The sequence below is a fragment of the Malaclemys terrapin genome, chromosome 6 (assembly GCF_027887155.1).
Source record: "Malaclemys terrapin pileata isolate rMalTer1 chromosome 6, rMalTer1.hap1, whole genome shotgun sequence".
Classification (NCBI taxonomy): Eukaryota; Metazoa; Chordata; order Testudines; family Emydidae; genus Malaclemys; species Malaclemys terrapin.
In genome coordinates, this window is record NC_071510.1 from 29705493 (window position 1) to 29721518 (window position 16026).

The 16026-nt window shown below is 40.5% G+C and overlaps 1 protein-coding gene across 1 annotated transcript in view; it reads left to right on the forward strand.

Moving 5' to 3' along the window:
• Window positions 1-16026, forward strand: part of CNTLN (centlein) — a 277422-nt gene that overhangs the window by 127627 nt on the left and 133769 nt on the right. The window contains exon 9 of the mRNA XM_054033059.1: window positions 6948-7121. Within this exon, the coding sequence (XP_053889034.1) occupies window positions 6948-7121 (174 nt within the window). The remainder of the gene's footprint in view (window positions 1-6947; window positions 7122-16026) is intronic.

Genomic DNA, 16026 nt, shown 5'->3' on the forward strand with positions numbered 1-16026 from the left:
TTTACCATGTTGATAATTGATTCTAAGTTTATTAAATGATGTGAAATATTTTTTCCTTTTCTATACATATATATTTCCTTTGCTATACAAATATTACTCTTCTATACATACTAAAATGGATGTAGTATATTAGATTTCACAAGGGTAGTTAATATTCCAATCTTGCTTGAGCCAATAGGATTGGGGTTGGGAAGCTTTTAGCTATAATTAGGTAAAAATAAAACCCCCTTTTATCTTTCTCCTTGTGCATTTTGTATTCAATTTTATGTGTTATGTTTCAGGACATGATTCAAAACCCGTGTATTTTGTTTAGTTTTGACTGTTTTTGTCTCTTCTCTTGATTTTTGTTAATATCTATTTTTTTAAAACCTCGTAATTCAGGCAATAGCTGTTGTGGTAAGAAACTTTATAAAAATTGGTCAATAAATACTTCTGTATTGGATTGCCTAATGGTTGGAGGTTATGTCGTTTTCTGACTGACTGTATATTCAGTCTATTATTCACTGTATCCTTCTGGTTCTCCACATTAAGAGTTAGATTGTGCCTCAAAACCACAGCCTTGCATGGGGAAGTAGGAGAGCTCTCAGTAGGAGCATACATAACTCAGGTAGAAAGCTCTGCTACCCTTTAAAAAGGCTCAGAATATGCTCCCCCGCTTCCTGCTATGCTTGGTCAGCTCTGAAAGCTGGTGCATCCGGGGGGCATGGGCAGGACTGTAGCTCTGCTCCCGCAGCCCTATCTGGGACTGCTAGTACCGCTGATAAAAGTAGTAGGAGAGGCAGTGGATTCACTTCCTAGCCAGGTTGTAGATGGTCCTAGTGTGGGCAGGATGCAGTGGGAAGGTTCCTTGCACTCTTTCCATTTAGTGCACCTACACAGGGCCAGCTACAACATGTCCCTAATTCTTTTGTAGTTATACAGTATACTGGATATAATAAATAGATCTGTGCACTGAGCTTCAGTTGTATTCAGCTTTATTGACAGAGAGAGTCTGAATTTGACATGCACATGAGAAATGAGATAAAATCTGGTTTGTATAAATAAGTTTCTTCACTTTTATTTCTTTAAAACTTAAACAGCCTTTTGCGATGAATTACAATTTATACATGCTGCATGTTAGTATGTGAACATAACAGAAATGAATTCTGTTCATATTGCAGTACAAGAGCATATGATTTTATTGATCTTTACTAAACAAAAGATCTCATCGTTGGTGACTGACAGAAAAATTAACTTACAAATTTACTTTGTGATGCAGTGTCATACCTAACATTTATTGCTGCTCAGAGCGAATCACTATTTCCTCCTCAGGATCTTCTCCCACCCATGCTCCACACAGTATGAGCAAGTCCCACCCTATCTTCCTAAATCTCTCAGAAGTGGGTGAGGGGCTGGAACAGCTAGGGGCAGCTTGGGGAGCCAAGGTAACAGTGAGGTGGGGTTGAGAAGGTGAGGGGGAAGAGGAGAAGGGGGAGCTTAGGGCAGACTGAAGTGGGTGGGACAGTATCTGGGCAAGGGGGAGATGGGGATTTTGGGCAAGTCAACCTGCAGGTGGGGTTTGCAAATCCTGGATCAATATCTCCACCTTTGCCCCATCCCACTTGAGCCTCTGTCCTTCTCTGTGGCCATCTTTCAGCCCTTGTCCCCATATTGTGTGCCAGCCCCATGGGGCAAATGTCCTGCTCTCACTCTGACCTTTCTTTTTGTCCCTGTCTTACCCCCAGTCTCTGTCAGTCTTTGACATCTCACCTCAAGGCCACAGCTGTCACCTTTTTGATCCCAGCTACTCCATGCTCACTTGGATCCATCCAGCAAGAGGAGAAGTGGGAGAGTCAGCTGGGCTGCCTGCTATTCTTCCATCATTGTGGTCCCTGATGACTGGTGGAAAAACTACACCTCTACCCCGATATAACATGACCCGATATAACACGAATTCGGATATAACGCGGTAAAGCAGCGCTCGGGGAGGGGAGGGGGGAGACACGCTCCGGTGGATCAAAGCAAGTTCGATATAACGCGGTTTCACCTATAACGCAGTAAGATTTTTTGGCTCCCGAGGACAGCATTATATCGGGGTAGATGTGTACAAGAAAATCCCTGCAGCCCTGTTGGGTACATTACATTCCAGCAGGGCTGTGGGGAGGTGTGACGGGATTGCTTGACCTTCGGCAGTTCTGAGAGCCTGCTTTTAATGTGTACTCAATCTATGTATGTGAAGCCTCTGTAGGAGTATAACTGTACAGGGACTTTGAATGCAACCTATGGGTTTGGGGACAAATTTGAAGGAATTGAAACTTTATGGAGCTACTGACAATTCTCTCTCATCCTTGTGGAGACTTAGAATTCCAGCTAGCGGGAAAGAGGTTTACCACAGCACTGATTCTGCATTAGCAGTTGTAGAGGAGCTCCACTGCTGCTCCTTGGTGTGTCGTAAGGCTTCTTTCATTTCCAGTCTTTGCAGATCTCCTTAGTACACATTCTGGATTGGACTCTGTGGGTGCAGGATTTGGGTTCTGATTACTTTCCTAAGTCCTGAACTGCAGCACCACTCCTACTTAAGGTCATGTCCATTTTTTAATGTCAGGATGCAGTGAATAATCTGCAATTTCTGTCAGTTTAATTTTAACATTTCCATTATTATTTTTCATTTGTATTGCAGTAGCACCCAAACAAGAGTGCAGATGAAAAGCTGAACAACTAAAGAGGATTGCTATTGCTGAAAAAGGGCAGTGTCCACTCCTCACTATGGGTCTGACAGAATTTCACGCTGTCTTTCAAGATCCACAAATCCTGGAATAGTATTTCTTTAGTAGGTTATTTTCTGTTCAGAAGAAAAGCCTGGCTAGCACAAAAGTCAAACCCTTTCACTTCAAAATTAGTTTTTCACTATTTTTTCTCCTAACCTAAGGAAATTTAGTACACTGAATTACATTAGTGCCATGTGAAATGAGCCACATCCCCAAATCTGAATATCCCTGAACTTTGAGATAGCTTTGATTAAATTTTTATAGCTTGGAAAATGTCTAATTTTAAATCTAAAAACTCATGAAATTCAGAAGTCCTTTTGAACTCAAGTAAAAAAACTGTTACCAGACTGGTAAACACAGAAAAGTGTATATCAGGTGGTGAAGAAAAGGTTAAAATGGTTACTGGAAGGTAACACACAACATCATAATAGAAACACTACATTCATTAGAGAGAATCTCAGTCTTGAAAATAGACATCTTCAGAATAAGGTGCGAGTTCTCAGAGTTCCTGAAACCACAGAAAGAGCAACCTATAAAATATACAGTAGGTTCTGAAAACTTCTACTTATGAAACATACAGTAAATTCTACACAGGTAATAGTGATCCACTGCATAACTTTAAGGATATGAACACAGACCCTTGAAAAGGTTCTGATAAAATAAAAACCCAGAGAAATATGCATATTTACTGTGTGTGTATGTGTGTGTGTGTCCGCGTACACAAAGGAGAGAAAGAGAAAATATTTATTTAGTAGAATTATTTGCAATGAGTACCCCTGCATGTTCATTTTTGCACAACTCTTAAAATTAGAGAAAAAAGATAAACAGAAGAAAAATTCTTTGAGTGAAATCCTGGGCTCACTGAAGTCAATGAGAGTTTTGCCATTGACTTCAGGGTAGCCAACGTTTCACCCATTTTGTGGTTCTTACATTTATTTTCATTTCATAACATTTATGCATATCTCATTGGTGACTTGGGAAATTTGACAGCGGAAATACAGTAACCAGCCAATAATTATACCATAAAGGAGACTTAAGTTTATTTGTCTACTGTAATCTTACTGGTTCAAGTTTCATTATAAATGTCTTGGATTTTTCTTCTACTTTGAAAAAGTTACATTTCATAATAAAATATAGCCCTTAATTAAAATAGTTACAACTAAGCCTATGTCTACACTTACACCGTCGTGTGTAGAGTACAGGCACTACATGTGTAGCTACACGGTGCGGTGAAAGGCAGGCTGTATCCACTCTTGCTGCTGCAGTACGTGTAGCTACACATGCAGTAAAAGACTCTGGCAGCTCTCCTCTGCTGGAGCCTTTCACTGTGGCAAGAAAAGGCTCTGCCAGCGGGAAGCTGCTGGAGCCTTTCCCCACTGCTGGAACCTTTACTGTGAGGATCCATGGATCTTGATCCCAGTACCCTTCACTTTCCAGCTGCCATCCAGAAGCTTCTTATTAATTACTGGGTTGAGTGGCTAATGGAACCCTAGCCCCACCAGAGGCACTGGCCATGGGAGTCCTGACCGGCAGAGCGCCTGGCCCCATCGATTGGTCTGGGTGTGCTATTTAAGCTAGAAGGAGGCACAGGGATTTGATTTGTCTGTGCAACTGGATGAATTACTGGCTGGCTGCTTCTTTGGACCTTGCGTTCTCACTTGACTCATGAACTTTGTTTCCTGATGTGTTACTGCCTTGTTCCTGATCCCTTCCCCAGGTATTTGACTCCTGACTCCAGCTCTGACATTTTGCTCGACTCACAATTCTGATTCTTGGCTCGGGTTCCTCATTTTGACTCCTGCTCTGGGTCTGCCACTAGGTCCGACTGCCTAAGCCCCATCATGATATTCACTGCAGCAGAGAAATGCTTCAGCAGTGGGGAGGCAGAGGGCACTACACTGCTAAAAATTACAGTGTAGATGTGGGAGACACTGCTCGGACATGTAGAGAGCTGTATAGGTTCTTTGCCCTGGGGGTTCAGTCATATAGGGCACTTACTCGCCTAAGCCGTGTCCTACCATCTACACTGCTATTTATAACTGCTAGCTGGGTGTGCAGTTTCTGTACTCTGCACACTGCTGGTAAGTGTAGACGTACCTTGAGTTTAGAGAGTCCACTCCCTTTTTGCAGGCTGGCAAGGAATTGTTTTATATCTAATGGATGTATCATTTACATGTAGTTCAAAATTTAACAGCAAACAACTTTTATTCAGTGGGCATGAGCATGGGTGTGTGTGCATGTTTATTAGAATGAAAAAGAGGATGTTATTTTATATTGAACTTTTTTAATCATTTTATATATGCAAACGTGATTGAAAAGCTCCATAAAATCTAACGTCCTAAAGTATATTACTTAAATAAAAAACAGCAAAGACCCTTTATTCCTTGGCTTTACTCTTATCTTCTGGGTTATTTTCACGTGTCTGTAGTATAGAAGCTCTGACAAATTGTAAAGTGAAGAATCCTACCTTCATAGGAATTCTCCTTTCTGTGGTTGGCAAACCAAGTACCTGTCACTTTCTCCTTTCTTTTTCATTTTTTTGTTTATGATCTTCCAGTCGTTATAGGCTTGCCTTCTAGTGTCCCTGGGGATCAGAAATGGGGGAGAGGAAGTGTTCACCTATCTGCAACCACATAATCTCAAATAGCTGATAGAGTGCAAGAGATTGTTAAACGAACTGTGTTAGTAAGAGTGTTGACCATTTTTGTTCCCTCACTCTGAAGAGCTCCCCACCCTTCTGCTCTGTGTCTGGCTGAGGAGTGACCTTATTTATCGTGTTAACAAAATGAATGCTTCATATTTTTGGTTTTGTGTTTACTTGCAGGAACTAAGTTCATAGTGCTTATGGGCAAAAAGTTGCATAGCAAGGAATCATCTGGCTATCTCCTCTCTCCTATTCTTTAATCCTGCTGTATTTTTAGTGTATTCACTTGTGAGCAAAGCCCTTTTGCTCAGACTTTGCTATTTGTCTGACGATATGCTTGAATGTGGAAACTGTCCAGCAAACTTAACCAAATGGTTTCTTGCAGCACAGTTTTGTTTTTTTGGATTTTTTTTTGGCCAGATTATTTGATGTGTATATTTGGATAAAGGAATAATAAGTAGAACAGGAGTACTTGTGGCACCTTAGAGACTAACAAATTTGTTAGTCTCTAAGGTGCCACAAGTATTCCTGTTCTTCTTTTTGCGGATACAGACTAACACGGCTGCTACTCTGAAACCTGGAATAATAAGTGTTAATAGCTATTCTAGCACCTTCCTTTCCTTATGGAAATGAGTATTCCCCTTAAAGTAAATGATGATACTTTTATACATCAGAGGCCCGATCTAAAGGTGGTTGAAGTCCATACAAGCCTTTCTAGTGATTTCAATGGATTTTGAATCAGGGCCAGGATGAGAATTTGTCCCTATTCTATTATGCCAAGGAGTCTTTATAAAATGAGTTAATAAATTTAAAATTTTGAAATAATGAATCCAGTGGCACTATGAAGATGTGTACATGACTTACTGAGTAACAGTTTGATCCAGTGTCATTAACCTTCTCTTCCTCTTCCTCTTCTCTTGTATGTCTTCTCTTCCATCTCTTTTGTTAAATTTGACTCTCATTACTTGTATCGCCTGAATTTACATTACAAGCTCCACAGGTCAGGGCTGTGTCTTTACTTATTTTTGCGAGGCATCTGCTACACTTTTGGGCACTCTAAAACGATTACAAAGTAGTACTGAGAGTAACATTGCCACTGTTGTTTATCTTCTAGTTTTGTAATTTATTGATATCAAGAGGCTCGGGATCTTAATTTTTAGCACTAATGAATTTTGGAGTTAAAGCTTTTTGTCAAGAAATCCTGTTTTTTTTCATGTAGTAGTTAAAATGACTGCAGTAGTTGTTTTTCACTAACTTGCTTTAATATTTGTATGGAGACAGACATTGTAAATCATGATAAATGAATTCTTTAATGTTTTTCGTCTGATTTTAAAAATGTGTGATATTGTGAAAATACATTTACCTAGATCTTAGGGAGTTGTTTTTGATAGATCATTACACCTTTGATTCCCAAGGAGGGAAGCTTTTACAGTTTGCACAGATTCATGTGACATAGATGATCTTGTTTCTGAAGTCAGCTTTGTCTATATTTTCTTATTACAATTCTATGGTTTTTAATGTTACTAATTAAACATACTTGTGCTATTATTTTCTAGGCATTTCAGCAACCTTCTTTAAATGAGCTAGAGTGTCTTATAGCATCACAGAAATTTGAAATACAGTTTTTGCAGGAAAAATTGAAAACAGCAAATCTTAACCTAGCAGAGCATAGCTTTTGCAGCACAGACATCCTTGAAAGCAAAAACGTAAAGTCTGGAAGAAAGCATGAGGTAGGTTAGTTTTATTGTCTTGTGTTGTTATGTCAAAATGAGGCTGGCAAAGACAAACATTTTTGCTCAGGGGTCCAGATAACAACTGTTTTAATAACTGTCCATGCCGCTTATAATTCTGGAAGCTTGTTTGAAGGGTGTTTGTATTTTCTGCCAAAGACTTGTTAAAATAACTTCTGGGAGTAGAAAGTTTTACCTTATTAACACAGAATAAAGGATTCTTAATTTAATGAAATTATTTAATGGCCAAATTCTTTGCAGATTTCTTAAAATGAATATTAAGTATTTCATTCTGTTTGTTAGGATACCCTTTTTTCCTTTCTGTGGAAATATAAGTAATAAGAATTTTTATTTTATAAGAGTTTGTAAATAATGCAAAATGATGCCTTTGAATTTTTGAATATGAAGTGGTGTTATTTTATACCAAGTACTAAAAGTAGAACTCCTTCAGTTTATAGTCCAGATATCTTTTATTTTGTGAAGTACTAGATTGCATCTTTCTAGATTATTTGTTGTTTTATTTATAATTATATTCCTTTTTCTATTTAAAGTCATTACTTATTAATAAAATAGATATTAAAATAATTCTAATGGTTGAATATTCATTTATGGTATTAGCGTAAACTGGTGTGGATCAGCCAGGTCAGCACCTTACTTTTCTAAGATTTTGTTCTTGAGGTTTTATAGAGCACATGGGGTGAAAGGCATTTATGCCTTCCATTTTCACATGGAAACTCACAGAAACCCCCATCTAGCTTGCAACTCAGTCGGTAATAAAGTGGGGTGGCATTCTCCTTTCTCAAAGATGTTCCCTTATGAAGATTACCAAGTAGCTAGTATTCTATATTATAGGACCTTGAGTGGCCAGCTCTGCCTCATTATTCCATAGTGTACATTATGCTTGCAAAATACTTATTTTCAGATCACTTGTTCACAGGAAGCTTAAAATTTTAAATGGGTTTGTCCAGCAAGAAAATATGATTGTCCCAATTTTTGGGATGTCGTCTCTTTCAGGTATATTAAAATCAATTTTTCTGCATTCTTCTTCTCTTTTGGACGGCTATGCAGAGCTTTTAATTTTTGTTTTTAATGTGTGAGACCTTGTTATATTAAAGCAAGGACAGGACTAATCATACAAATTTCAATACAGGTCTGTCGCATCTTACGTGCATTTAACAGGCGCGATTTCAACTTTACGCGGTCAGCAAAAACAAAAAGAGAAAAATAACAATTTTAATACTATACCTGTAGTGCGGGCGATTTCGCCCGCCATTAAAGTCAATGGAACTTTGGCTATACGCGGTTTTCGCTTTATGCACTAACTGTGGAACGGAACCCCCGCATAAGATGAGACAGACCTGTACCATTGCCATCTGGGCCAAATCTTAAAGAACTCAATGTCAGTATTTTAAATATACATACCCAAATAATATTCTAGAGAATGTCCATCTGGTACAGAACACATTACTTCGTTCCTCCACTAGTGCCTGCTATTCTTGATGAGTGCTTAATTTAGTTCTGTTTACAAATATATTTTATTCCCAGATTCCTTTCCAACCACTAGAACAGGGGTGGGCAAGGGTGGGGAAATTGTATGCAGGGCCGGGCAAGGGGGTTGGGGTGCGGGAGCGAGTGAGGGGTGTGGGAGGGGTGTGAAGTGTAGGAAGGGGCTCAGGGCAAGGGATTGGGACAGAGGAGGGGTGTGGACTGTGGGAGGGGGCTCAGGGCAGAGGTTGGGGTGCACAGGGTTGAGGGTGCAGCAGGGAGCTCAGGGCAGGGGATTGGGGTGCTGGAGGGATGCAGGGTGCAGCAGGGAGCTCAGGGCAGGGAGTTGGGGTGCAGGAGGGGTGTCAGGGCAGGGAGTTGGGGAGCGGGGTACAGGAGGGGTTCGAGTTCCGGGTTGGTGCCGCTTACCTAAAACGGCTCCGGGGTGGCAGCGGTGCGCACCAGGGCCAGGGTCCCTGCATGCCTGCCCTGTCCCCGGCCCCATGCCACTCCAGAAGCACTACGGCCCCTGGGGGAGGGGGCAGAGGGCTCTGCGTGCACTGCCCTTGCTGCGCCTCCAGGTACCTCCACCAAAGTGCCTATTGGCTGCGGTTCCCCATTCCCGGCCAATGGGAGCTGCGGGGGGTGGTGTCTGGAGGCAAGGACAACACATAGAGCCCTCTGTCCCCCCGCCCGTGGGCCGCTTCTGAGAGCGGCGCCGAGCCCGCGGCGCCACAGGTAGCAATCCCGTGGGCTGGATCCAAAGCCCTGAGGGGCCGGATCCGGCCCACGGGCCATAGTTTGCCCACTCCTGCACTAGAAATTAGTCTGTTAGGACTGCAAAATATCTATATTTAGGCTAAGGTGACCATATTTTAAAAAATAAAAACAAAACCAGGCCACTTTTGTAGTGGTTTTTAAGGGTTGCAAAATATTCATATAAGAGAAAAACTACCCCTTTTTATAAAGTATGCTGGTAAAACTACTGCCAGCTTCTGACTCAACGACGTGCATGCTTTTCAGAATGGAAGATGTTTTTACAGTAACTTTAGTGTTCTGAATGAAACACTGAACAGCTGTTAGTATTTACTTTGAGGAAAAGAACACCTTTAATGGTGTCTACGCTCTTTTTGATGGTGACCTTTCTCTTCACTCTAAACACTGTTCATCACACTGAACCCTCATTCCACTGGGGTGTCTGTTCCTAGTAAACATAGAGCAAATAAACACAAAGCAAACTCTACTCGGAATAGGAATATCTCAGACAAACTTTTTGTCGTTATAAAAAGCCAAACATTTTGATTGATGAAATGAAGTAAAACTTGGACATGTTCAGGTGTTCCAAAAGAAGATTGTGCAGACAGCATGAAAAACTGGGCCTGTCCTGGTAAAATTGGGACAGGTGATCATTTTACTATCCACCTGAGCTATGTCTTGGAGTGTGCATCAGTGTGTATCTATATATGTATGTATGAGCTCGTTTTGATTATGTCAGCTGTAGAAATTCACATACTACATCTTGCTGCGCTACAGGACAGTGAAAACAGTATTTCAACCAAAACCTATGTTTTCTGAAATACAAGGGACTTAATGGTTAAAAGCCTTGTTAAATTTGCATATTCATTGTCATTTGTCTTGTCATCCCTATGATATGGTCTTGGACATGCAGACCATGATTGACTTTTGTTGCCTTAAGCAATAAGAAATCCTCATTCCTCTTCTTGAAAAGTAAGTGAGAATTCAGTCACAATGGTTATAAAATTCACCATGAAATACAATATGCCCACAAATTTACCTTTCTTGCTCTCCTTAAAAACACCCCTAACTTGGCCTATACGAGCCCCTGACTCAGTTTTTGCAATATTCCAAATAGGTGACATCAAATTAAATCTTTAGTGCTCTGACCTTAGTGGCAACCCATTCTGATGGATGTATCAGAATTAGCTTACAGTTGCCCAAGGCATTAGCCAGAAGGCCAAATTACCTTCATCTAATGAGATTTAGGTCCAATTCACCAAAGCACCTTGATCCAGCAAAGTATATGCTTAACTTTAAGACCTTTAATAGTTCCATTCATTATTAAACAACCTGGTAAAGTTTTGGTTTTTCCCATGTTACGATTTATGGAGCAAACTCATCGTACAAGATTCTTATGGAAAAAGTGGCACTTTGTGCTGCCTGTATTTCATGTGATTTGCAGAGAAGTCTTATGTATAGAGAATCAGTTCTAAAAGTTGCTTATCCAGTTAGAAGACTATCCATATAAAAAAAACTTTCCCTATTATCTACAAGTTACACAAAATCTTTCATCTTTCCTTCATAAAACCCATAGATATTTATCTTTCCATTAACAGTGGAAAGTGAAATTATGTCTGTTTCTCACATTACTTAGCATAATTTTTTGTGGATGTTCTTTAAGACTACTTCCATGAAAGCTTTCAGCATTGCCTTCTTCTCGTTCAGGCTGATCTTTCTTCCCCCTCTTCCCCCCCCCCCCCCCCAAAAACAGACTAATTTTTTTTTGTTCCAAAGAGGTGTTTTTTAAAAAAATATTTAAAACACCAAAGTGGTGTATATAGTTTTGATGTAAATGTGTTTAAAATACTGTGTAATTTGAGGATTGATTTGCAAATTTAAGTGCCTAAACCTGGCAGCAGAAGCAACTAAGTTTGCAGTTTGAGGTAAGGTATTACAGAAGCCATCTCCCTCTTGAAATCAATTTGAGTATTGCAGCAGCCTCAGGCAATCACATTACAGCTCCTTTTACTACTCTAACTTGGCTAAAAAATTAAACTTCAGTTTTCTGGCAAAGACTGCCTTTGAATTACCTGACTGCCGCTGAAAAGCCCAGACCCAGTCTGTTCTCTCCACAGATCTCTGATCAGATTACTTAACAGACAACATATTCAAACTGAAGTATGTTCAGTAATGCGGTTCTTACTAGTCCCACCACTTCTCATTAGGCGTTATTTGTATCTCTGTCATCAATGGGGATAGTTCTCTACCTTTTCTATACTGTGACCCTGTGTTGCAGCAAAAAAGTTTCATGACTCCCCTGCCATCTAGCCATCAAGGGAGTATGATCTTCTCTTCTCTGGTCCTGTCTCACCTTCTTTCCACCCTTCCTCCTAACTGGCAGCTCAGTGCTGCGGTGCCTAATATCAGTCAGGCCACCACCAGCCTCCCTTGTTCTCCTTGTCTTTGGGCAGGAAACACAATATTCTTTTTTGAGTGCTGGTCCCTATGGTATTCAGTGTGGGAGCATGTGTGCTCCATGCACCCTGGACTGGAAATTCTTCAATAGAAGTGTCCGTTGGTTGGTACCTGCATTTCCTCATGCTTCCAACTGAGGACATAAGGGGTGGCACAGATGGACCATGTCTCATTTCTTTTTTACCACTTATAGTCAAACGCAGAACCCTTTTGTGTCTCTACACTGCCAGTGTTCCTGCTTTATCTTTAATCCTGTACATTGTTTTAGGTTTTAGTAGTTTAGTTTAGTTTAGTTACTTTGGGGATGAGGGGGCTTCCCCCCTTCCGCGCCCCAACTTTTTGGGGCACCTATTATGCCCAAGGTTCCAGGCTTCAAACTCTGCTTCACTTGCCTCTTGGTGTTCCTGATGAGTGATCCATACAAGAGCTGCCTGTATCCCCACATCCCCTTGAGATGTGACATCTGTCATGCTTTTTCACTGTGTACCAGGGACCTTCAAGAGTTCAGACTTTGGAGACGCCTTATGGAGTTCTCAGTGACACTTATTCAGACCCTGGGCCTTCCTGATCCCCTTCTACCCAACCTGAACCTCTTGGTAGCATCTCTCTGGCTTCAGGATCAGCCAGTTCAGAGTCCTTGTACAAGCCCAAAGACTGAAATGGAGACACAGTGAAGGCAAGGGTAAACATTCTTGCAAGAAGAGGGATAAATCACCCCACAAATCCTCTAAAAAGAGGTCTCTTTTCCTATTTCATCCGGCACCACCTGAGACTCCGTGTCCCCAAATGGGTGCACCCAGAACTCAAAGCAAAAGGCAGGTATTGGTAATAATATAGCTACCAGTGCTGCAAAACTGCACCCTGAGAGGGCAGGATCAGTTCCAGCAATCTAAAGAGACAGAAGAGACCATTCTCCCTATGCACTGGCAGTACCAATCTGGTACCAAGATGATGCTGGCAGATCCGGCCATACCTAAGACGCCAGCCAGCTCTCCTCCAGCAAGACTTCGATATATTTTTCTTGAGGATCTGGCAATTTATATGGATCCTCTCAGATCCGATCCTTCTGAGAGATTTCATGATACTGTCAACTCGACATTCATTGGTCCCAAGCTCCAGCTGTGAGGTGGAAGGCCTGACACCACTGGTACATTATTCTCCAGTTCCTGTCCCTAGAACCAGTTGGAGTCAGGTCTTGTGGCTGTACCACTAGAGTCTGATGACTCTTACTCATAAGAAGAAAATGACTCGGAACCAGCGATCCCTCTGGCAACCCAGCAAAGCTGTTTTTAGCCCTGACAGAGCTTCCAAAATCACCTGGATGAAGGCATCTTGCACTAAATATGCCGTAGCAATATTTTCCCTGCAAGTGTCACTCAATGGTGCGGACAGTGTCACACTCCATGGCTACCTCAGTAGTCGTGAGACAGGCCTCATGGTTGCAGGCATCGTGGTTCCCCAAGGAGGTTCAGGCAACAGTAGAGGATCTTCCTTTTGAGGGTAACAATCTTTTTAGGGAAAAAATAGATGTCATTTCACCCCCCCCCAACTACTCTTGTACTACCTTCTGCTCCTTAGAGATACACAGAAAATATTTCAGGCCTCCTCCGTCTAGATACCATGCACCGTCTCTCTCTTTCCACCAAAAGACCGGGATAATTCCGGGATAATGTATTCCCTGGCGGACAGCCTCAGAAGACGTTTGCCCAGGGATCACAAGTGGGAGTTTCACCTGTCAGAAGGGCACTACATCTTCCATCAGTGGGGCACCCCATCCAGGGACCTTTTTGAAACCTAGTAGAACAGGAAGTGATTGGTATATTGCTTCTACTTGCACAGAACAAGACCCTTTTCAGAGGCTCTGAGATTATTTGCCACTATCACTGAAAGTAAAGAGAGAAGCTGTCTTTTCAAAAAGATGCTCTAAGTGGATTTCTATCTGCAGCCTCCTTTTTTACAATCTTAAATGAAGCCGCTCCTCCCCAGACTGTCAGGGCCCAATCAACTAAAGCCCATGTGGCCTCAGTCCCTTCCCTGTAAGGAGTTCCCATCTCAGAGATATGTAGATCTCCAACTTGGGGTTGCATTCACACCTTTACCAGACATTATGCTTTTATTCAATCTTTAGTTGGAGATGCTTGTTTAGGTTCAGCAATCCTCCAGTCTGTGGTGCAACACATTTCCTTGCACCCTCCTCCTCAATGAGCACTTCTTGGGCATTACCCACAGTGAATACCGAGAGGAACTTGCACTCGAAGAAGAGTGGAAGGTTATAGCAACTGGAGTTCTTGGAGATGTATGGTCCATATGGGTATTCATGACCCGCTCTCCTTCCCTTCTGCTCGGGTCCTCTTTGGATTCATGCTAGAGTAGGAACTGGAGGGGCGGTCAGTCCATGCTGTTTCATAAACCCTCGGTTGGGAACATGAGGAGACGGAGATATGTGGACCAACGGACACTGCTATCGAAGAATTTGCTATCCTGGGCACACAAAGCTCATGCCCCCCACATTGAATACCCATAAGAACCACACATCTATAACATAAGTAAACTTCCCCTTTGACTTCTAGATCCAAGCTTCTGGGCAATCAGCCTTCTGTACACATATGAAGTTTAAGAAGTTAACTCATTGCTTTTGAAAAGTAAGGTGTCCTGTAACACTTATAATATAACATTTTAAATTCTTATTAAGACCACTAAATATAGGTATGCAGTAACTAGATACTACGATAGACATATACTTGCGTTTGGTATATGTGCATTTTGATTAATGTTTATTTCGATTAGTGTAAAAATCACAAAGGCCAAGATTTTCAAAAGTGAGTGTTCTCAGTTTTTGAGTGTCCAACTTAGACACCTTAAAGGGGCTTGATTTTGCAAAATCTTAAATGTTTCACCCTTTAATGCGTCTCAGACTGAGCACTTTATTGAGTGAGGCAGACAAAATAATCAGTCACTTCTGAAAATATTGGCCAAAATTAAAAAAAAAAAAAAAAGTATTGACCAATGATCTTGCTTTTTCATAGAAATCTGTTCTCCTCCTAGCTAACATGGCACCATACTAAATATATACCACATTGTAAAAAAGTATTTTAAACATTAATGCAGTGAGCTTTCTTATAGCTCCAATTTGTTTTCCAGCTTGCATAAGAACCTCTGAAAACACATGGAGAGTATGGCATCTTGTCCCTGAGTTGTGACAATTTCAGATTAGGAATTTCAATATGTTGAGTCTAAATGCTTTATATAGATTAATACAATAACAGTGGAATTCTTTCTGCCATAAGAAGCAAATAAAGTTACAATTTTTCACATGTTCTGCTCTCCTGTTTTTGATTTCTTTTATTTAGGCATCTTTCAAATCCAAGGAACCTTAACATACTTAAAATTAACCATAAGTATGTAGAATCTGATATTTTTATTTTCTTTAAAATTGTATGGATATTTATAGGAAAAATCACGAACTACAACATGTTTTTTTTTTTTTGTTAACTTACTGCAAGACAATGGCCAAAGGAAAATGAAAAGAGTCTCTTAATTTGTATAACAGGATTTGGGAAGATAAACGTATGGGGTAATATATTGCCAATATCTGTGGTTTCCCCTTTTCCATGGTCACAGAAAAGTGGTTTTTAATCTATTTTGACAGTATTGCTTTTGTTTATATATTGTTTGGTAAGATAAAATTACTGATATGACCGATAAAACACTGACATTTACATGAATTAATAAAGAATACTCTGATCTGGTGTATAGTAACTGAGAATGTTATCCAAACTCTTCTTGTTATATATCACTTAGTTATTGTAATGACTCACCCCCCTACTATTTGTCCAAAGTTGTTATGTGATTATATGTGGTTTAAATAATTTTAATAATTAATAATTTAATCATAATTAATAAAAGTACATGCCAAATTTTAATGGAGAGTTAAAAAAACTGACCTCTAACACTAATGGTGTTCCTGTATTCTGACTATTTCATAGTGATGGAGTTTAAAAATGATTACCTCATGGATATTAAGCTGCTGCTCAATGTTTCATTGTCCTTAATCAAAGTTATTCAGAAAATCAGTACGCGTAATCTGCAGAGGACTTTATTTGTTTTATATAAGGAGATATGACATAGTAAGAACAAGAATGCTGCCCAGTTTAAGTGTTGCTTTCACATATTCTTTCTCCAGATTGCTATATGAAGCTGTACATAA